This window comes from Amyelois transitella, chromosome 14, assembly GCF_032362555.1.
Source record: "Amyelois transitella isolate CPQ chromosome 14, ilAmyTran1.1, whole genome shotgun sequence".
NCBI lineage: Eukaryota > Metazoa > Arthropoda > Insecta > Lepidoptera > Pyralidae > Amyelois > Amyelois transitella.
In genome coordinates, this window is record NC_083517.1 from 7,804,120 (window position 1) to 7,828,239 (window position 24,120).

Sequence of the window (24,120 nt, forward strand, 5' to 3'; positions counted from 1 at the left end):
CGAAGTAATACGTTTCTGATATTTTGAAAATGTCCAGTTTTCCGTATTCCTTTCGGACCTATATACAGAGCTCGGGCTGTTGAAGGTTGTCCATTCATCATTCCTTTTGTCTACTAATACATAAAAATGTTTGCAACACCCGAAAGGGTAAATATGAAGATCTGTTATACATTATATTTAAGACCTTGTTGTACTCATATTATGCAAATAAAAGTTTGAATTTGAATTTGAATTTGAATTTATTTTAAGAAGAGCTTATGTTATTGTATAATGTTAATTTATAAATGCAACTTGCATTCAATATTGGATTCCAAATTATAAAGCCAATGTACAGTCTCGAAGTTACTGGCTGATCTCGTTGACCCGTCCTTCATTTCTTTCATGCTTATTGTATGTACGAGTAAATCAAATCATCAATAAACATTTACATAATAAAAGTTTTGCGTGTTTTTTATTTACCTTAGACTTGAGATATTAACCTACCGATCAAGTGGAGTACCAATTTTTAACGCTATTCAAATTATTCTGCAGCGAAAATGAGGATTTTAACCGGACTAATAAGGTCGAAACGAGTCATGCGTGTCATTGCAGGCAGCAAGTGTGTTTATACAGTTACGATACTTTGCGACGGACAATGGTTGTCGGCAATTTCTTAAGTCACGTCGGATCTCTTCACAATATTCAAAATAAGAATTGCATTTTTTATAAGAAGTCTGGGGAGTTCTACTAGTAAACACTTGGTAATTCTACTGGAAGCAGAGGGTAGTTGTAGAGCAAAGAGTAAGAGGATCTATGCATATTTTATTAAACGTGTATGATTGTTTTACTTGATCAAGAAATGAGAATTGAATAATGATTCAGGAGAGGGTTTGGGTGATGAGTTTATTTACAACAAAAGACATCAACGCACGCGAACCTATCCAAATGACGTCATATCCCGTAAGAACGCATTACTTCCAGCTGGATTATCCCTCGGGACCTGCAAACAACATTTGATATTATATATATAGCTGGTCGTGGCCTCAGTTTATTGAAAACTGCTAGCTCAGCTCACACCGTAAGAGAAAAGACGTGATTATATGTATATATGCAATTTATGGGCGTGATTTTTATGAAACGCCATGTCTACTTACACTATGGCCTGCCACATTGATCCAGAAAAATCTGAAGTTTCCGTGTGCCTTGTAGTAACCCTCCAGCTTTCCGTCCTCCCATATCGGTTGCCGGGTGGCATTCCTGTAGGCCTCCGCCCCAGGCCACTTCAGTCTGTCGACCCAGAGAATTTGGCCTAAAATTTTTGTTGTAGGTAGGTATTATAATTAAATATTTAACGAATAATTGTGTGATAAAATAGTATATATACTTATTTCCATTTTCAAATATTGTTTTTCCATAAAAGGTATGATATCTTTAAATATTGATTTTTCTCTTTCTCTCCATTTTTATATTTCTGGTTCTATTCTCTTTAGGATGTAACGAAAGAAATGTACTACTAGGTACCAACCTGTACGACAAATCAGACCTACCTGGAGTATCACAAATGAGGTCAAGATTTCCATTGTACTTTGTTACAATGATGTTGGTTTCGTTTAAAAGTTTCTCAACTGCAAAAAGAAATATATTATTAAATTCATAAAACTCATTCTCAAAAAATCTGCATATTCTCTAACTATTTTATTATTATTGTAAATACTTACTCCCTTCTGTAACTGGCTTCATAAAATCGCCATTTTGGTAGGCAAACACCGCGTTCGATTGGCTACCCCATGAGACATGGTCTGGGATCTCAAGAGCAGGTTTCACCAGGTTGTTCATCAAGTATTGGAGGTTGTATTCGTTTCGGTCGTCTACGGGAGTGCTGTAAGGCTTGTTGTGAATAAGCATATCTCGTGACAACTCTGAAATTGATGCGTTACGTCAGTGTTTACAAAAAAAAAATGGAAACGTTTATTTACAAGAGGGGGTGGGGAAGTGAGATGCTGTAAAAGTTTCCTTTACCGAAATTAGGACTCTTATAAATAAATAAAGTATCAAATAAAGTTAAATACGTTTGGTAAGTGATTTTTGTCACTGCTTATTTGATACTTTTTTTTTATATTGGATTAGGCATTTGTCTTTCATCTCACCTGATGGTTCTTGACGATGAAGACGAAGATGTTATATGCAAGAGATACCCATTCTTTCTACTTTTGAATATTCGCGGACAGTATCTACTTGTCTGGGAATATAGACGCAGACAGTTCATTCCAATCTACTCACCCAAATCACTCCGAGAATCTGGTAAATTTGTAGGCATTTTCGTCAGTATGTTATAAAAGTCCACATTAGTGGTATGCCGGAAGACAACACTTTGGGTTGCAGCCCATTGATTGGTGGACGCTACGTATTGTCCCTCGTTGAAGAGACGTTCGGCTTCTCGGGCTGAAGCCTGGATAGCTTCGTATCCTTCTTGATTTACCAAGCCAGCAGCCAGCAGTAGCGGCCCCCAGGTGAGAGTTGCGTCTACCGGAGATATCCAAGCATTTCCCATGGCAATACCGCGAAGGTTCGATCTGATGGTACCGGCTTCTTCAGCCTGCGTATAAATTATATTTTATTAAATAAAATGACCCAGTGATAAAAAAATATTATCAATAGTTCTATCATGGAAATGTGTCAACGAACTTGTAATAGATACTTCCTCCTGGCGTTAATCTCAATAACATCTTAATCTTTTGGGAGAAGAGCCCAAGATGCGCCTTTTGACCATGATCTTAATTATACGTAGTAATGTGAGAAAGTGTAAGTGTTATTTAGTGTGTACACATACTAAAAAAGTTGTTTCCGAAAAAGTTTATGTAGGTAGGTATATCTTTATCTTTGCTTATATTGTTCACTTATTTTTGTGATTACATTATCAAAACTATCGGAGGATCCAAGGGCACGAAGCTTTGACGCGGCGGGCGCAACTATGAGAGTGAGACATTATCAAACTAACCTCATGCATTCTAAGAGCCATGTCGACAGCCATTTTCCCGCCATATGACTGCCCGTAGATATACAAGTCCACTCCTTCAAACATGGGATTGTCGGCGTAAAACCCTCTCATTAGTTCTACGAAATCCAAAGCTGAAAGTACGTACACACACGTATTTTTTAAAACAAGCAATTTTAAAATTATAACAAAACGGTAATCTTAAAAAATCAGTAACTTTTACGTGAAACTGGACATCAAACTTATTTTTCAAAATTATACCATGCTTCAAAGTTAGCGGAATACCTACTGAAGATTTTGTAACGATAAAATATGAAGAGAGGATAGGTAGAGAATGCCATACAGCATTAAGTCCGCCGTTTGTACATTTTTTTTGGTGCAATAAATATATATCCAGTACTTAGACAAGTTAGAGTAAGTAGTTATATATAGATACTTACCTATTTGATCATTGGTTGTTGTTAAAAACTGCAGTTCGTCAACATAACTGAATCCTGTTCCAACTGGGTTATCCACAAAAAGAACATTGAAGTTTTTTACCTGAAAACATCTTAGCACATCACCTCAAAACAATTTGACAGCCGACCGTCAGAGTTGTACCAGTATTTTTACTTATATGCCTTGTTTTATTTGCAGACCTCGAGATTTAAATGTTGTGAATGCAATAAGAAACAAAAAGAATAATCAAGAAAAAAGTGAAAAGTTTACACACTGACACGAAATAACGAAACGAAATCCGTAGCCACCTCGTAGCTATTACTCGAACGTTAAATTCATGCATGTAGTTACGTATTATCTCATATCTAAACGCTTGACAGAGATCTGAGATCTTAGTCTTAAAATTCTGAAAGAGAGATTTAATGAGATGATTAGATGAGAGCCACCATTCATTTCCTTAATTCTTGATTTCCTATTTTTTTTGACTTATGCCCGGGGCTTCTCATTTATAAGTATTTCAAACTTTATAACTCCTGTGTTACCTTCAGAAGGTCTAGCCAAACTTTGTTCTAAATTTCATTAAAATCTTATCTAGTTTATGTAAAAATTCGATGCAAATAAAAATACTAATATTTTCTGTTTATTAGTATGATTTGACTAACCCATGTATAGTTCCTTTCCTGAAGGGACAAGTCCATTGGCCCTAATATCTCAAAGTTTCCGATGCCCGTAGAGGATCCCCCGGGACCTCCTTGCAGCCACACTATCAGTGGCCTATCCGTGTAGTTGGGAACATCTGCTGTGGTGTAAAACAGCCAGTAGAACATATGTGCGCCCTGTCTTACGGTTACGTAGCCATACTCTTGTTCGAAGTCACCAAATTGTCCTAGAAAAGAAATTAATAGATAGAGGAATAGATGATTTAGAATATGTTTTCTTTAACTGTAGGTAGGTATGTATCTATTAATGTCTACTCGTCTGTTTTGTGCTTTTAAAACGCCTTTATTCTCAGCGCTTTTGTGGAGTTATAAGTAGCAAGTGAATAAGTAATTTATGACCCAAGGTACGAATATGATCCCGATTCAGGAGTGGGACTCATTAAATTTTCCCGAATAGCACAATTATTTCCATTAACTGTCCCAAATCCCGAGATTATTTACACTTCGGTAATATAATATTTATTAAACTACTCATTTCCAAATATTTGTCAAAAAATATATGCGTCAACACTTCACGTGCCTGTTTTCATATTACTTAACAGGTATACACTAAATGGGTGTGCTAAATAAAATCATCAAACACAATTATTCGTGTGTATTATTTACCAAGAACGAATTGTTTAATGCGCGGAGGGTCTGGTCAGATGATGTTTGACTTTCTTGACCTATATTATAATTCACAAATAAACGTGCTAATACTAATGAGAAATTACGGCTCGCTCTTAACTGCTCGGTTACTAGAGGAGAATAATGTCGGTCGCATATGACGTTAAGTTGGTCGGCAGCAAGGTTTTCCTGGGTCGACGTGAAAAATATCGATAACTAAGGCATAATATCATCTATAGTTCATGACTTTGCCATTTGAAGTTTTCTTTTTCCCACAAATTAATTGATAATTCTTGACCATTAAAAGTATCTATAACGATCTTTCAAATTATGAATTACGCGACATATTACAATTTTGTATTTTTTCTAGTCTAAAGAGACTAGTTATAGACTTTGAAGGCAAATAAGTTGTTATCACCATCTAAACAAAGACATAAGAAGAACTTACCAAAAACTGATTGCTGAGATAAAATTGAAAAGATCAATAAATAAAGCCACATCTTGATTGATCCAGAAACACTTTTAACACACTGCAAGTAAATCTATGGAATGTGTGGTAGCTGTGTGCTAATTAGTGTAATTAAAACCAATATATTTTCATTATTATCAGATATACAGAATTTTTTATCAAAGAATATCCGATAAAAATACTTATATACTCGTATCAAATCTATCTCAATTAGTTTTACTTTATCAATTTGTGATAAGTTTCACTTCTCAATGTTCGTACTATACCTGAATATTTGTACGTGTAGCTGTTAGAATACTCAAGTCCTTTATCGAAATTTCTTTTATTATAGCAACCTTTTTTAACATAGGTATTCAGTCCGCTTTTACTGCGTTTTGCTAATCATACCTACTTATTCTTATTACTCCATTAAACTGACTTAGGTATTTATTTGTATGTTTCCGCATATTCCTTACTTATTGGGAATAGTTTATTAACGCTCGTTTCTGAATATTTATCAAGAGAAATTCGAATTAGGACCCAGCCTGTAATAGCGATGCTACAGAGGTCAGCTAATTTTAACTAAAGATCTGATTCAGATAATTGAAAAAAAAAAACTAATTTCACTTTATATTGTCATAAATGCGATTATTTATTTGATTTTATTTCCTATAGCGCGTGCTAGTCACCTGCTTCGACAATATTATTTTATTGCATTAGCATGACTATAGAGCGGTAGTTAATTTTTAAGTGGGGTTTAATTTTCATCTCACATGACCGTACGTTCCGCGGCAGGCGGCAAGATGAGGCGTGGTGGTGGCCGCAGATCATCCTACACAGGTGTCAAGTGTAGTCGCCGGCAACCTTTGCCTCTCGGTAAAGTGCTATCACGCCGCGATAACGCAAACAAGATCCGAGTGGGAGCCGCCGCAGATCCATCCTGAGATCGCCATTGACCAGACAAATCTAACAAAGTGATGATTAAAATATCTCCCGCCTTTTTCAAACAGGTAAATTTGTATATTACCAAAATTTGGGTTTAATTTATAAATTAACGAGCACCAAGAGATGTACTTATTTAATTTTCAAAAATTATGGTTCAATAGTTGTATGTTATACAAAATATTAATTATTATTACTTTGTAAAATGCAACGCGAAAATTTCAAATCGGTTATTAACACTTAGCTAATAAAAAATCATTATCAGTATTTTGAATAAAATTATTTCGACCACTTTTGTATGACTTAAATATTAATTTTAATATTTAAGTGGTTTTCAGAAGTATCTATTGTATTAGTGGAAATTTATTATTTTTCATTGAAAAGTTATCAAATGTACCTACAGTTGATTCCAGTTACCAATGTCTACTTTTACAAAATCACTACCTATTTTTAAAGGAGTAGAACACGTATGCAGTCTGGACCATCTTCGCGATTAACATTTATTTTACTGAACACTTGAATCCTTAATAATGTACAATGTCATTTATTGTATTGACTGAAGACATTGAGAATTATTGGTTTTGTTTTCATTAAGGAGTGTGAAGCTTTATTTTATAGAAATTAATACCTTTTTGTAAAACTATGTAAAGAAATTCAAAATGCAGTCATAAATTACGAAGATTGCATTCTAATGTATCCAAACTTGAGCTAAAGTGATGGTTAGGGATGTGACATTGCTGATAAAAAATCGATTTTTATATAATCGATTTATTTTTTAAGTATGAAAAATCGATTAACAATTAATCGATTTTTCTTAAGAAAATAATCGATTTTATTATATTAATAGATTTTTCCTAATTTTTCAATTTATGTCAAAATAAAAGCCATATAAATTATATCTATAGATTTTTTCATTAAAAATAAACAATAGGTTTCTATTATCTAGTAAGTTCTTATATAATCAACACAAATTAAAGTTTTTAATTTTAACAATCAAGTTTGAAAAATGAAGTTTCAGCAACGAATAATGAATAAAATATCAACCGAATGTCGGTTAAATACTGTTCATCGACTAATTCCATCTAGAGAATGTTTGATTAAATAAATAAATAAATATAAATGTATACGAGACAAATTACACAGATTGAGTTTGCCTCGAAGTAAGTTCGAGACTTGTGTTACGAGATGCTAACTCAACGATAATATATTTTTTTAATAAATACTTATATAGATAAACATCCAAGACCCAAGCCAATCAGAAAAAGTTCTTTTCTCATCATGTCCTGACCGGGATTCGAACCCGGGACCTCAGGTGTCACAGACAAGCGTACTACCGCTGCGCCACAGAGGCCGTCTATAAGGTAAATTAATCATCTAAACTGTTTTAAGAGCACAGAAAGAATGCACAGATGGCGTTAATGTAATATTATGGAGCTATGATAGTATTCTTTGGCAGTTCGCGTTCTGGGCTCCAAGCCAGAAGACAAAAACGTAATGTCGGAGTGCATTTATTGTATGATTATAAAAATCGATTTTAAATCGATTATTAATTTTAAAAAAATCACGTAAAAAAATCGATTTTTACTTAAAAAAAATCGATTTTTAATCGATTTTTTCCATAATCGATTTTTTTTTCACATTCCTAGTGATGGTCTTGTTACAAGCGCTCTTGTTTCTTCATTTGTATTCTACTTGTTCCTCGTGGCCAAGCTCCTGAAGGAATTGTGAATACATTTTATATATAGAACAGCTTTTGCGTGAACTTAGGTCCCGTGGGAATGACCAGAAAAAATGTACCAAATTTCGTCAAAATTTCTTAAATCTCATCAAGTTTTTGAATTTATTCGTTTCACATAAAAGTACAAATCTTTTCTCTTTGTATTATTCATCACTATAAAGTATAACTCAAAGTCGCTTCCCGCGTCAATCCCTATGTATGTTTGCCTAAATCATTAAAACATAGCAACGCAATATCACTTATCTATTAAAAAACTGCAGTTTGTTAATAGATAGAGTGAATCAAGAGGCATGTTTATATGTGTGAATCAAGAATGAATCAAGAGGCATGTTTATACTCGTGCGAAGCCGGGGCGGGTCATCAGTTAATGTAATATAAACATTGAGTATTGATGTGATTATGTCATAAAAATCAACTTTTCTCGTAAGTTGGTATTCGGAAATCTAAACAAGACGCTACCGTCTTTGTGTAAGTAATTTAAAGAACACATATTAATATGTATAGATGTATAACAATGTAAACGGAAAGTGATAAAATGTACAAACATATTAGTGATATCGGAAGACAAAGTCTCACAATAGATGTTAGAAACAGAGAGGTTATTTAGAACATTATTTGGCAAAGCCCGTGTTGTTTGAGCCTTAGTAGGTAGGTATTTATTTATTTAGGTATTTATGTAAAACTTTGTACAAAAGGCGGACTTGATACTGTTTGGCATTCTCTACCAGTTTAACAGCTGACGAAATAGAAAAACTTAACAGAAAATATATCTACCCCTTTGGGAATGAACAAAGAAGTGTACCGGGATCGTGGCAAGTGGATAGATGTCTTAGTCGTTGTCTTTAGAAAGACACGTGACTGACGACCATGTTATTCAGTATTTAATTTATACCAAAGACTTCACAGTGAATAGTTATTATTAATATCAGACGGTATCTATTGTTTTAACATTCTTCATCTACGGCAAAGTTTACATAACTTAATGACATCGTAAACAAAGATATTTACAGATACTGAGATTTTATTTTTCTTTCAAAGAAATTCTTACTTGTACTCCACTGACTAGATAGGTAGGTACTTACTACAAACAATGAACATTGGTTCTATCGTATCGTTCCGTACAGTTCGTTGACCCATCAATATCCTCATCTTATATCTATATGTAAAGGATTTCATCTACCAATTGATTTTATATCTATCCATCTATCTCATTGCATAAATCGATAAAAATTGTTAGTTCATATATATATATATATATATATATATATATTATTTTACTTCGATTTTATTGAGCACTTTTTTATTTTGTACTTTCATATAGCAAAACGAAAAAAAAAACAATTACATATGAAATCGCCTTAATACGGTAAGCTAGGTATATAATTAAACCTACCATTATGAATGAGATTAAAACTAGTTCGGTTAAGCCAGCACTCTTAATGAAACATCCATCATCGTGATAGTAAATACCACAGATGACTAAGTAGTAAAATTGTAGTCGTCCGAAAAATCATCTGAAAAAACAGATTTTCGGAAATTTTCGTAAACATAAGTTATGACCTATTCATTTTTCATCATCACATGGCAATGAATGGCCCATGGCCACGGCCACATATTTATGTCTCTGTTCGTTAATAGCAACGGACCATGAATGTACGTAATTATGAGTAAATTGGATAATTTGATAAGCTGCCCCATGTGATTTACTGATGTAAAATTTTGACGATAGGTATGTTGTAATTTTGTGGTAAAGAAGATGGAAAGCAAAGTCTTGCCTTAAAATATATATTCTATAATTATATATTTTCAGTTCATATTGATAAAGAGGAACTGTCAGCCATTTCTCCATCAGTTTCATAGCATACTTTCATAAAAATATTTACTTTTGTTTTTATTTAGTCATAGCATACAGAAAAATAAGATTAGAATTTACTAATCTTATTTTTCTGTATGCTATGACTAAATAAAAACAAAAGTAAGTATTTCTATCATAATCCTAACAAATAAAAATGGAAGAATATTTTTAATGACAAGCGAACGTGACTTTAGTTTATCATAACATTTAGATGCACTTCAATACATGCCGAAGTACCTACGAGTACTCAAGTAATTAGTAGTAATGTTTTCAAATTTACTTAGCTGCTACGTACAATACTTACTTCTATATAAGTAGGTAAGGGAATGTTATAATAAAAACTTTCGTTTTCATCTTTTTAACAACATTGTGTGCTTATTGGTTTGATCTATGCAGATTGTAAATGTTGATCATGGGACGTACGCGATAGATTAGCAAAATCACTTTGTCTGAATTTCAATTCCATGCCATTCAATTTCAGCCAAACCTTTGAGTCATGTGACTATCTTCTATATATATATAAAAGCGAAAAACACTCACTTAGGAATCACGAAATCTCGAAATCTACTGAGCCAATAAAGATTAAATTTGGGCACATGAAATTTTAGAATTAAATTTTGGTTAGTATGAAATAATCATTAAAACATTGAATTTTGAAAACTGCATCTCAAGGGCGAAAAATAAGGGTTGGAAGTTTGTATGAAACTTCGTTTTTTGATGGGTGTCGAAGTGCGAGAAGTCTTATATATTGGTTAGTAAAAAATACATATCAGTTGCGGAAAGCAGGATGGCACTAAATAGGATAGGATGGGACAGGATAGGGCTGGACGGAAGCCATATGAATTTAAATCAAATATAAACTTAAAACAGTCCCGCACGATACAGGATTAAAAAAATGGGTGAAATTTTATGGCGTATCCTTATAATCTAAAATGCATTTGCGCGGGCGAAGCCGCGGGCAAAAGCTAGTCTATTTATATTAGAAACTTACCTACTTTTTCTAAGATTATGGTCATAGGCCTTTAACGGCCTCTGTGGCGCAGCGGTAGTGCGCTTGTCTGTGTCACCGGAGGTCCCGGGTTCGAATCCCGGCCAGGGCATGATGAGAAACGAACTTTCTCTGATTGGCCTGGGTCTTGGATGTTTATCTATATACGTATTTATTATATTATAAAATATAGTATCGTTGAGTTAGTATCTCGTAACACAAGTTTCGAACTTACTTCGAGGCTAAGTCAATCTGTGTAATTTGTCCCAAAAAAAAAAAAAAAAATAGGCGGTAGTTCGGGATCCATTCCAGAGAGGTGAGAAATCAACCACGATTACAAAACGCCTGGAGTATGAAGAAGAGTTTCTTATGATATTTATTTATATAATATATGCAGAAAGGCCGTATATTCGATTATTAGCTATTGTTATAAGAAACTGTCTTAAGAAACTGTATACCTACACATGAATGAAACGTGATGTAGAGGAATTCCCCTTGCACTTTGGTGATAAAGAATTTCGTCTTATTTTTGCACATTAAGTATTATTTTCGTATTGTAAAGTGTATGTTTGTACAACTTCCTATTCAACTGATTTGTCGTTTGTCTAAATGTCTTAAATATTTTATTTACATTAATAAAAAAATTTCATTACGCACTCTATTGCATGACGACAATAAACACATGGCAGGTAAATCTTAAATTCAACTTTGACACTGGAATTCGCACTTTTTACCGTGTTACGCCATGCAATTTTCCTTATTCTAACGTTTATAAAACTAAGGTCATCCCATTATCATTCCATTTGTTAAGATTACTTGAGTGATTTAGGTACACCTTGTTGCCTAGGCGTCATATATGTATATGAAATACAAAAAGTAATAGCGGCATTGTGTCCAGTTAAAGACTCATAGGCAGAAATCGCTCCCTTCCGTCGTTTGCTTGCTAAATAAAAGGTGAAGTCACTAGTATTGACCAATATTCAGGTTATGCATATTTTTTAATGAAAATAAATTCCTTTATGTTATCTGCCTCATTTCATGGTAGCGGTGTCATGCAACGGTAACGTTTTACCATCAGAACTATTCGTTGATATTAAATTTAGCATCTTTACCGATAATAGTACCTAATGATGAAAACGTTTGCTGAGATTTTATTGTGAATCACGGGAATTTAAAACGACGCAAAACTAGTTGCAGTATAAAAATAAATTTAATCACAAGACTCGTGACATACTTTTTAACTTCAAAAACTGCAAAATCTATCTGATTGTTCCACAATCTGCAAAACCGCAGATTAAGATATGGAAGCACGTGATTTGGAGCTAGATTTGAATGTAATATTTTCTGAATTTGACCTGTTTCTTTGTCAGATATTGTAAGTACTTTCAAACACCTAGCTTGAAAAAAGATATTGCTGTCCACAATTATTTTTTACTGTAACACTTGTTTTTATAGACGAGTGTATACTTATTCAGATCACTTTATAACTCTAAGTAGAGTTCAGTTCACCTTTAAGTAGTGTTTTAAAATCATGTACGCTTCAACATTTACACTTTATATACCTACCTGCCTATTGAACCTTGACTAACGAGATGATCTTATTTTACATTTTAAATACTTCCGCGTTCGAATAGCCAGGAACTATCTAGTCACAAAAAAGTTCATAAAAACCCAACAAAATCGGGTCGTTCATTCATTTGTGAGTACAATAGTTGACAAACACTTACGCGTGCAAGTTAATAAAAAAATAACTGTAATTGTTAAATCCAATAAACCCACGATAGAGTATTTCATGTAAACACATTCGTATTTTCAATTTAATCTAAATTTGTTTTCAGTTATGGCTAACCCTGGGTGCATCACTGTCATTCCTCATCATCGGACTGGTGCGAGGTTACTCGTCTTCCGCTCTGCCGTCTATAGAGAGCATAGACCCAACACTCATACAGAATGGACAACAGAAATCGTGGATTGGTAATAATTACTCACAATAACATATTTAGCTGTATTTGACACTTCTATTATAGTTTACCGGCTATGTAAATGCTCTGTTTGAATAGCCATTGTTAGGAGAGTTGATGACCTGTTGATGATAATTATTTGTTTTATAGCAATATATTTTAAGTTATTTGGAAATAGGTAATTTATTATGAAAATCGCTTTACAAGTTCAAATTAAAAATATAAATCAAGTGGAAAGATGAAGGGGTTTTTCCAAAGAACTTTATTTAAATCTGGAATCCCTAAACCTTTTAATAAATATAGTTAATCAATTCAGTAAAGGTCTCGCAGCCATAGGTCATTACGAAGAAAACACACTGTATCTCAAAATTATTTTGCTAAATACCTTGATAGTCAGAATACAAGATTCTGGGTCAGTGGTGAATGAAACCTTGAATATTTTGGCAGAAAAATTATACTAACAACATATAAATCTGCATAACAGATAGAGCAACCGCTCCCAGTGTTATTGATATTTCCTGTACTCGGCGACCTCAGGCGCGTGTATTTTTATTATTAGAGGCTATTAGCGATACTTTAAAATATTGAATAGGCAAAGAATAGCATTACCTACCTCAACTTCCCACGGGCATATTATATACCTAACCTTTATAAAATAATTGAAATATACGTAGAGTGTGACTTTAATTGAAAAATTTTATCTGGGATGAGAGTTCGATCATTTCATAGATGCCAAAGATGGGAAATACTCTGTTAAAAAAAATTTAAGGTTGACCACAGGACACAAAAGTTTAGCAAATGCAGGTACTATTCGGAACGTGAGAGAGTTTCTTTGGCCTGTATTATATCTGTATTATACCTGTATTATATCTACTGTCTGTTGAGAACACTTTTCACGTCTATTACTCAAATGTCTGGAAACACGTCACTAATTGTGATGACAGATAATAGTTCGACTGTTTAATAACTATAATCATCATTGCTATTTATGTGTAGTGTACCTACTTTACCTACATATGTAAGTAACGAGTTCATTCCTAGGTTAATAGTTGTCATGCATAAATTATACTATGTACTAAGTATTATTTATATTATTATGAGAGAAAATAAGAGTCAACTTGGTGTATTTTTAAAAATGATGAAAAGTATGATCTGTTATATCCTACCAAACTATTTACCTATTTACCCTAACTACCTTTGCAAATCATGTTTCCCTTTGGTTCTGTTTTACTAACGGAGTGACGATGCAATTTACACCTAAGCTTGCCGTCCACGCGTGGTCGCTGAATATTTATACATTACTTCAGTTTGTAAATAAAACTTTACAAAACCATAACTTTCCATTTCCACTAAAAACTTTCTTTTATCTTTATTAAAGGTGCAATCCCGCCGTTAGGGGCGTTCGTTGGTAGCATGATGGCGGGTCCCCTGATGCAGAAGGCAGGTCGCCGGCGCACCCTACAGATGTCAGCCCCCCTCTGCCTAGCAGGCTGGCTGATCTTGGCTTTCGCGAAGCTGTTCCCGCTCATACTGCTCGGCAGGATTATCACTGGATTGTTTGTGGGTCTCGTATTGGCCCCAGCACAAGTATATGTAAGTACTTGGATGGAATGGATTTTGGAATAATTGAATATTTTGCCTCTTTAAATATTTCCACCTTGAACGATGGTTAGGTTATCTTAGGCGACTAAGGGTTAGGCTTATAAACTTAGGATTCCTCTTTTAGGCGATGGGCTAGCAACCTGTCACTATTTGAATCTCAATTCTATCATTAAGCCAAATAGCTGAACGTGGCCATTCAGTCTTTTCAAGACTGTTGGCTCTGTCTACCCCGCAAGGGATATAGACGTGACCATATGTATGTATGTATGTATGACCTAATTTTAAATTTCAGTGGTTCAGTGTTTAGTAAAAATCATTCACTAGTATAAACACTCCAATGTAATGTGCAAAATTTAACCATATTCTACCAATAAGATTTCCGTACAAAGTGTGATCTACATTAAACGCAGGAAGTCGGAAACGTGTAAATAATTACATAAATAGAGTAATTCATTAATATCATCTGGTAGTTATCTGGTGTAATGATAACACGTTGTGATCATTATCTTATTACCGGCATATAATGAGATGCTTTACATATAAGTATCTACATTTTACATAGATCATCCTTGTTTTAATGAATTACAAGCAGATCAATGTGCCACTTGTATCTATTATTAAGAATGTCGATTGCAGATGTATCCGAAGACACTTTGGTGGTTCCATCTCTTAATCATGGATGTCGTAAAAGGCGACTGAGGCATTTACGGGCGATAGGCTTATAAACATGGGATTTTTTAGGCGATGGGCTAGCAACCTATCACTATTTGAATCTCAATTCTATCATTAAGCCAAACAGCTGAACGTGGCCTATCAGTATTTTCAAGACTGTTGGCTCTGTCTACTCCAAAAGTGATATAAACGTGATTATACATATGTATGTACAAATCATTCTATACTTTTTAAATAGTTCATTGTTATTTTATGAGACAAATAATACAATCGTATGACACAATGACATAATTTAACAAGAAAAAGTGAATGACTCAAAACAAGAGAATATATCACGACGTCAATTTATAAATAATGCAAAGGCCGTTTCAGTGTTAATTACTTGCAATTCAAAATAATCATAAAAACTAATTAGTTGGAACAATATGAGTATGTAGTGTACGACGCAATGAAACATGTTCGTGGCCCTTGTTGCCAGGATTTGATTATTTATTAGTAAAAAGTACCTATTATCATTACCTAAGAAGTGACGTCGTTCTGATCGTAATAACATTACATGTATTGATGTGCCGTGTGGTTCTCGGCACCAATACAAAAAAGAATAGGACCACTCCATCTCTTTCCCACGGATGTCGTCAAAGGCGACTAAGGGATAGGCTTACAAATTTGAGATTATTTTTTTAGGCGATGGGCTATCAACCTGTCACTATTTGAATCTCAATTCTATCATCAAGCCAAAAAGCTGAACGTGGCCTATCAGTCTTTTCAAGACTGTTGGCTCTGTCTACCCCGCAAGGGATATAGACGTGATATGTATGTATTGATGTTCCAACGGTAATATTGCAGGTGAGCGAGTGCTGTGACCCTGAGATCCGTGGGAGGCTGGGCTCGCTGCCCACGCTGTCCATGTCCCTGGGCATCCTCCTGTCCTACGTCGCGGGCAACTGGCTCCAATGGCGGCACCTCGGCTTCTTCTCCGCCGCGTTCTGTGGTGAGTTAATTCTCATTACAATGGTTAGACCCGACGATCAATGTAATCATGTTGCTTTGTATGCATACTTATGTAGTAAACGTTTTATCTACTTAGTTTTAGCTTAATACTCAAATTATACATACATATGGTCACGTCTATATCCCTTGCGGGGTAGACAGAGCCAATAGTCTTGAAAAGACTGAATGGCCACGTTCAGCTATTTGGCTTGATGATAGAATTGAGATTCAAATAGTGACAGGTTGCTAGCTCATCGCCTAGAAAAGAATCCCAAGTTTGTAAGCCTAACCCTTAGTCGCCTTTTACGACATCCATGGGAAAGTGATGGAGTGGTCCTATTCTTTTTTGTATTGGTGCCGGGAACCACACGGCACCAATACTCAAATTATTAGTTACTATTATTGTAATTGACTAGATTTGCAATATGCACCGAGTTGCTATGATACGAACAAAATTATACATACCACCTGTATTATATTTAACTCATAGTTGGCAAACAAACGTTTGAATCTTTGAAAGTTGTCGTACGAAAAGTTTCACACACAACTTACGATGCACTTTGACATTCCTCAGATGACATAAAAGTGGTGTGGTTAATTCGTGTGTTTGCTTTCGTTGTAAGTGAGAGCATCGTCCAACTATTATTAACGCTGCGATTAAGATGAAGTTACTTTACTCCAATATCAAGAAACTTAGGTTTAAAGACAACTCGGTTTAGAATATTTAAACATACATACTTACATACATATAACCACGTCTATATCCCATGCGAAGGAGACAGAGCTAACAGTCTTGAAAAGACTGATGACTATTATTAAGCCAAACAGCTGAACGTGGCCTATGTTCAGCTGTCTGGTTTAATAATATTTAAACTTACTGTTTCCGATGTAAAACGGAATTTGTTCTCTCTGGTAAACAAACTAGTACTATATCAATGAAGCAAATAGAAACAGAAGTTCAAAATATATTTGCAGTGGTTCTGTTCCTATTCCTGCTGCCACTGCCGGAGTCCCCGGTGTGGCTGGAGGCGAGCGGGGGCGACGCCTCGGCCTCCGTCAGGTGGCTGCACCTCTCTCCCCGCGCTACAGCTACTGTTAAGGATGACCCTGAAGAGTTAGTCTCATTATATTTTTGTTATCTTAATATAGAAAAAAAGATAAAACTGTTAAATATGGCATGTGAGTGAACGTAAAATATCTAAGGGTGTAATAAGAGCGTTTCTCGATTAATTAGCAAGCGTTTCCGCATCACGTGATCATTATAGCTGCTCTACATTAGATAGTTACAATTATATTGCAATGTGTAATTTTTATGAGTAATGTTTTGAATGGTCTACGGGGATGATCCTTCGACGAGGGATAATGTATGTTCAGTTGAATTGCCGAAACTAATCAGTGCTAACATTTTTGAAAAAGGAACTGTACACTACTATATGTGCTAAGAGAATAATTTTGTTATAATGAAATGTTATAAGTTGTAACTTATTTTACAGAAAATGTGAGGAGCCCGAGACGCCAAGCCTGTTCAGCCGCAAGGTGTTCTTGTCGTCGGCCGTGATGAAGCCCCTGGTCGTGGGCTTCGCTCTGCTTTTCTTCCAGCAGTTCAGCGGAATCGATGCTGTCATATTTTTCACGGTCGAGATATTCGAAAGTGCAGGTAAGCTATGTTCTATACGCTCAAAATATTGATAATTAAATAAAGGTAACATAAGGTTAGATAGGAACTTTCTTAAGGTTAGATAAGAGCTTTCGGGAAAATTCTAAATACTTATTTAGAAAGTATTTAGAATTTTCCCGAAAGCTCGTTGATGTCTTTTTTAATACGAGTACAAGAAAGCTACGCCACGGAACTTTCGTTTACACATTTTCTTTAAAGACATTAATGACATTTAATTTATAAACCTAAGACATAAGTGACTATCAATTTATAAAGCTTCTATTAATATTTACTTACAATGTAAATTATTACAAACCTTATTTAAATACGTTTTTGAAAATTCAAAACGGCTGTATAATAACGCAATAACTAAAAAATTAACAAAAAATATGACTTCAGGGAGCAGACTGGACGCTATGACAGCCACCATTATCATTGGATTAGTGCAGTTACTTAGTAACGGAGTCAGCACTATGCTGGTGGACCGCGCGGGTCGACGACCTCTGCTGCTGCTATCTGCCGCCGTCATGTGCCTTTCCATGGCTTCCATGGGAGCCGCCTTCTACTTCGAGTTTGAAAAGGAGTCTTGGATAGGGTAAGTTTCAATTAATCTCTCAATTTTGCTTACAAACATCTAATGTCTCCATTATCAACTAATGTATATGTAGCGTGGGTTCCGCCTACTTCTTCTAGATTGAGAAAAAGTCTTGGATAAGGTATAATTATCAATTTTGTTAATTCTTCTTTTGTCTTGCTCGTACGGACAAGGAAACCATAACGATCTTGTATCATGAGCCAGGCGAGGTTTCTCTTCGGAATTGAGTCACAGTGCCCAGACGGGAGTCATTTATTGCCTGACTAATCTTATTTCATTAGGGTCTAAGGTGGACCCCGATGAAATATGGAACGACGCAACTAAGACAAATGCGGGTGGGACGATGATAGTTTTTCAGGTAAATTCAGTATGGTTCATAGCTTCGGATCCTACCAACAATGCATAATTACAAAATTACATTAAAATTAAGTTTTCTTTAAAGTTGCTAATTATCTTCTATCATACTTCATGCAAATAAATATAAAAAATAATAAAACGGGTTGAAAAAGAAGAAATAAAAGAATGTTTTGTTAAAGCAATACTGAGATTAATAAAAATAAAACATGTAAATAACATTTCCTTAACAATAATATAAAGCACCATCTTTCTATTTGCAGATACATGCCGATAGTAAGCCTGATGGTATTCATGATGGGATTCTCTCTGGGCTTCGGCGGCCTGCCGTTCCTCCTCCTCGGCGAATTGTTCCCGACCCAGTACCGCTCACAACTGTCAGCCATGGCCAGCGCCGTCAACCTGATCTCCATGTTCACCGTCATTAAGACTTATCATTCTCTTGATGTATGTAAGTTTTATTTATTCTTGAATACATAGTCATGGTTTTCCATGGAATGTGGATGAAGTATGCAGTGATCATGGCAAGCGGAAAGATGCATTCTCTTCCTACCTCTCCGGGAAAAAACCGAGGTTATATGTATGTCATGATTTTGATTATTTACATACATATGTACATACATAAAATCGCCAAGGTGAAGAAAATTCCATCATAAACGTGTCATCTAAATTTTTATTGTCTACATTTTAGATTTTGAACTTTTGAATTAAAATTTGAACCTTCGATAGGTGTCTAAGGGAAAACTCACTTTCAACGATAACCCTGATCCATCTTGCGTCAAGATTCTCTCTTGATAGGCTATTTATAGCAGTTTACAACTATTACTTTTTTTACTTCGGCCGATACACGTTCCATCTTAGCCTAGATAAATCTTTGAAATGTCCATCTATGATTACAGGTATCAGTCTATTAACAATAAATAAATCCTATACAGGTACTGCTAACATCCGCTGGAACATTCTGGATGTACTCTTGTTTCTGCGCATTAGCCTTCGTGTTCGTGCTGACCATGGTGCCGGAGACCAAGGGCAAGTCGCTCGCTGAGATCGAGGAGCATTTCCGAGGGAAAAAGGCGAAGAAAGCGGTCCCACTGCAGACCATTTCTGCTACTTGTTAGAATCCAAATTATACTCCATTGTTATCTATAAAGTCTGTCTGTTATGCTTTCACATCGATTTTAAGGAAAAGTTGTGAGAATTGCATATTTTTATAAAATTTCCGATCCGAGAGACAGAATTTTATTACCCGAGGTTAATTAAGCTAATTGATTTTTGAAATTCCAACGGGAATATAAATTGCACGTGGGCGGAGCTACGTGCATAAGTTATGTTAAGTAATACTTTTTTTATATTGAAGGATATGAGATCTCTTAAGTAATTAGGAGAATAAATAAAATAACGTCGACACTATATTATTAAAGTAGTAAACGTGATTGAAAGGAATTGTAGAATTGTAGATTACCTACACCTTATTTAGAATGAACTTGTATAATGAATAATTCGTGTCACATTTAAATATAATTTATGAGTAGATTTAATAATGTTATTAAGGTATAGTTTATTTTTTACTTTAATATACATGCAAAACCTAAATTGAGATATTACTAATTTATGATTTCTTATCAATATAATATAAAAATGCAAGGAACATTTTTGTTACAAAAGTCGATTGACAACTTTAGGAGAATCGGAATTCAGATGTATATATTTAGATCAGTCTACTTACTTCTACACTACTATAGCATATCTATAAATAAATACTGTATCTATAAATAAAACTGACGAAAGCACATTTATTTGTGGCTAAATTTACTAAACATAATTATGCATATATGCATACACTAAGGTTCCTTTGAATTTATTCTTGAAATTAAAATAATGAACTCAATTTTTATAAACTGTGTCCTTAAAGATTGAAGAAATAGTTGATGAGCACAATAAGAATAATGTAGGTAGGATTTTTTTTTATAATTTTAATACTACCTAAACTAGAGACCGCCCGCGGCTCCGCCTGCATAAACCTAAAAATTCCTTCAACTTCCATTCCCGCAGGAATTTTCAAAAAACATTTCTTAGCGGACGTCCTCTAGTCACAAAATACCTTTCTGCGAAATTTCATGTCTATCGACCTAGTAGTTTTCGTGATAACGTGAAGAGTGAGCACGCGAGTGAGTTTTTTCGCTTTTATGTATATACGAGTAGATTAAAATTATGTTTGTCACAACGCAGAATGTATTAAACTTAGTAGGTCTAGAATATGTTGCCATATTAGTATTAGAATGTAAATGAATGTAATTTGATTCTGTACAGGTAATATAAATTAAAATCTGACTTATCTAGGTGCCTCTTTGATGGATCAGGTGATCCTCTTAACAATTTATCTTGATATTATTATATATTAAGGAATCAGCTGTTATTTCAATTAACTATAAAGATAAATTTTGAATCTTTGATTGGGTATTTGTTATGCGAACTTTTTTCATTATTGGCATGGTATCCCTCCTATCGGGGATCTAAGAATGTTTTACTCAGTTTATAGACATGTTTTTTAAAATTATAAGGTGATTCATCGTATAGTTCTTTGATTTAAATTTGTATCAAATTATATTGTTGACGATACATTAAACTTCAGGCTTACCTGCCTGCAAAATTGTCATCAATAAATGACTAAGAAAGGCCTATTCGACCCGTATCCCGTATTTTATATTTAAGTAATACCTATTTGATATTCAGTTTAGTGATACTAGATTTAAATAAAAGTAGTATATAAATCAAAAATTGTTCCTAACTAATCGTTTTGTTATTTTGTTCTGTTTAATCTGTTTATGAGGTAGAAAATAAAAATAATGTTGTCAATTCCCTATTTTGCCTTCCTTGACTTTAATAGACCTTTAAGATAATAGAACGGCTAAGGATGGTGATGATGGTGGTTTCCTGCATGCCTTGTCATTATAAAATTGCAATATGTTTCCTTCCCGTATTGTCACAAGTTCAACGTATAAATCATTAATTTACATAAATGGACGATTTACGGGTTTTAAGATTCCGCGTAATCAATCCCTTATATATTTTAAGTGTGATGGATGAAAATTACTGTCTATAGTATCCTTACGTTAATACATTTTCAAAGGAAAGACTAAAGTAAGCATTCTACTTTAATGCTTGCATCTTGTCACTATCTGAATGTCAACCTTTCAGTATTTTCGAGGCTTTCTCTTCTTCGTAAGTGATGAAAACGTATCATCTATGTATACGATACGATTTTTTCGCACTAGCTTTATTTTAGCTATTTGAACAGTTCATAGGACAACACAAACAAAATAGGGAAGCTTATGTCCTAATGCAATATTTATGATTGAGAATCGGACCCCAGAGTGCTAAAACTAATGCACCGCGAGCGATCACGACGCGTCATTTCGTCACTCGACTCGCTGCCTCACGACCGCTAACTAGTGAGGACGACACAGATCACGCCATCGACAGCTCTCATGCTTTGCACACAATCCCGTTTTACAATTTATTTTGTTTATAACATGCTGATCTACTAACGAAGGAGAACTAGTTCGGGCTACTGTAATAATGGCACGTAGCCTATGCCACATTGGATATATGACAACTGCAGGCGCCCAACGCAAATTAATATAATTAATTGTTCATACATACATTTAGTCACGTCTTAATTTATCCTTATAATTTCTTTAGCGATAGAGTCTTTTAAGACTGTAACTGCTGTATGGTTTAATGATGAAATTGAGGTGATAGTGACAGGTTGCTAGCCTATCGCTTAAAAGAAGAATCCCAAGCTTAATACTTTTTGTTTCGTTTCCCTATGATAATAGCACACCTACATTATTTCAAAGCACAGCATACATATGCTTCAGTAGAAACAATCATAGGAAATGCCTATAAATTGAGATAATTTTATTCGATTCGCAAGCAACTTGTAACTCAACAACAAGTGAATCTCAATTCAGGTGAATGTGTGTGACCTGAGTGGCTTTACGATACTCTAAGCAAAACAGAAACTAAAAAGATTTAGTAAGTCTACGTAAGAGGTAAGAACATGATAATGTATGAATTAAGAGAAATATTGACTGGTTGACGAGTAGTTACGGGGTCTGACTAGAGCAGACCCAAACCACCGTTCAAACTAGCCGATACCTGTGCACTAAGCCCTCTCGAGAACTGAGCCGATTCCCAAAGCAAATATATTACTATCATACCAGCTTACCTACCGCTTTTTAGCTATGGGTAGGTATACTTCATTTGTTTCGTACAAACCTATGACAAAAGATTGAACTTAGGTTATAAGATTGGACTTAAGAACTAAGGTAATTAGGCAACCTAGTTGATCATGGATCCTACATTCTTTTCTGTTATACCAGCACTTATATACACTGTATCCCAGAACACAAGCTTTGATTTTAATTAAGGATTTACGTACTAATTTATTTATTTAAAACTTAATTGTACAAAAAATTTACAATAGGCGGACTTAATGCCGTTTGGCATTCTCTACCAGTCTACCAGCTGACCAAATAGAAAAACTTTAAGTATATATGCGATTTGTCCGTGTATATGGTAGCTCCAAATAAATTATACTTATGGCATATCATGTCTGAAGATTGACAAAGGGTTTTAGGAATGAGCCTAACTGTGATGGGTTCAATTATTATGTTCTAAGTTCATAGCACATTCTTCACAATAAATAAACGGCAACAACTGTAAATAAGCTGGGCTTTTACTTGTCTCTTACGATATACCTATACACGATAAGTTATATAGTGTAATTATTTTCTACTCTACCAGTAATAACACGACTGAAATGGCGTAGTTATATGTATAGTAACTTATATGGCATCAACGCTAGGTCTCTGCCTTTATCAATTTAAAATAACTTTCATTTGGCTTAGTGGGTAAGCTAAATGAAAATATTGCTTACCTATTAGTTCCCCTTCCTTTAGGATGCGATAATAAATACATTTAGTACGTATGTACGTAATTTAGTACTTCTTTGTAGTTAATAGTTCAATAAAAAGCTAATCAGATACTACACATTATCAAACCCTAAAAAGTATCTTACAGCTCCTGTTCATATGTGATAAGTTTCACACGTAACTTATATTAATTCCTAGTATTGGCTCAGGTCAGAAATATTGTGATATCGTGCGATGGCGTAAGGACGCAAAATAGATTGGTACAGAAGTCAATCTCTATGTTTGTACGTACTTCACTTTTCATGCCAGCGTTTGGCGGAGACCTTAGAAGACAAAGCCAACGGTCTCAAAGTAAGTACGTACAAGTACGGCGAGGAATTTCAGCAACCATAATTGTAAACTTGGGTGTCGGATAAAAAAAATTTTTCTTCACGAGGTTTCATATAGCAAGGCGCCAATTACTAAAGTGTTTCGCATCTTGCTTGAGTTCTGTTCATATCTGATTTGTGGCAAGGATCCCTTGTCCCATCTCGAGTCATTCACTCGGCAGAAGCACGAAATTAAAAGCAATAGGCACGACACGCGTGCGCCTCTTGCGTTACTATTGATATCACGACCACTCTGCCTCACCTATATAAACCCGG

The 24,120-nt window shown here is 34.7% G+C and overlaps 2 protein-coding genes across 4 annotated transcripts; one reads left to right on the plus strand and one right to left on the minus strand.

Annotated features, from left to right (window-relative positions):
* Positions 1-236: 236 nt before the first annotated feature.
* On the minus strand, positions 237-5,344 carry LOC106132434 (retinoid-inducible serine carboxypeptidase). Its single transcript, XM_013331845.2, has 9 exons — positions 5,186-5,344; positions 4,075-4,298; positions 3,415-3,514; positions 2,978-3,108; positions 2,260-2,575; positions 1,698-1,898; positions 1,527-1,604; positions 1,134-1,288; positions 237-979 (listed from the first exon to the last, which is right to left on the minus strand). The coding sequence occupies exons 1-9, from the start codon at positions 5,235-5,237 to the stop codon at positions 917-919; spliced, it is 1,320 nt and encodes a 439-aa protein (XP_013187299.1). The 5' UTR covers positions 5,238-5,344; the 3' UTR covers positions 237-916.
* Positions 5,345-5,490: 146 nt separating this feature from the next.
* Positions 5,491-21,347, plus strand: LOC106132433 (facilitated trehalose transporter Tret1). Of its 3 annotated transcripts, none has more exons than XM_013331844.2 (10): positions 5,491-5,555; positions 5,981-6,195; positions 12,547-12,682; positions 14,048-14,262; positions 15,790-15,934; positions 16,909-17,047; positions 17,427-17,590; positions 17,990-18,185; positions 18,803-18,986; positions 19,475-21,347. In XM_013331844.2, exons 2-10 carry the CDS (start codon positions 6,163-6,165, stop codon positions 19,655-19,657), a joined length of 1,395 nt encoding a protein of 464 aa, XP_013187298.1. In that variant the 5' UTR covers positions 5,491-5,555; positions 5,981-6,162; the 3' UTR covers positions 19,658-21,347. The 3 variants fall into 3 exon arrangements, with proteins under 3 accessions (XP_013187298.1, XP_060803771.1, XP_060803772.1); XM_060947788.1 differs by having other exon boundaries at positions 5,495-5,628; XM_060947789.1 differs by lacking the exons at positions 5,491-5,555; positions 5,981-6,195 and adding an exon at positions 11,985-12,083.
* The last annotated feature ends 2,773 nt before the right edge of the window (positions 21,348-24,120 follow it).

Excerpts from the sequence above, each read along its gene's own strand:
- LOC106132434 (XM_013331845.2), bottom strand. The coding sequence starts at position 5,237 with ATGTGGCTTTATTTATTGATCTTTTCAATTTTATCTCAGCAATCAGTT. Across the intron at positions 3,109-3,414 it reads AACAACCAATGATCAAATAG|CTTTGGATTTCGTAGAACTA; the intron begins GTAAGTATCTAT and ends ACGTACTTTCAG. Across the intron at positions 1,605-1,697 it reads GAAGCCAGTTACAGAAGGGA|TTGAGAAACTTTTAAACGAA; the intron begins GTAAGTATTTAC and ends TTCTTTTTGCAG.
- LOC106132433 (XM_013331844.2), top strand. The coding sequence starts at position 6,163 with ATGATTAAAATATCTCCCGCCTTTTTCAAACAG. Across the intron at positions 6,196-12,546 it reads CTCCCGCCTTTTTCAAACAG|TTATGGCTAACCCTGGGTGC; the intron begins GTAAATTTGTAT and ends ATTTGTTTTCAG. Across the intron at positions 15,935-16,908 it reads CTTCTCCGCCGCGTTCTGTG|TGGTTCTGTTCCTATTCCTG; the intron begins GTGAGTTAATTC and ends ATATATTTGCAG.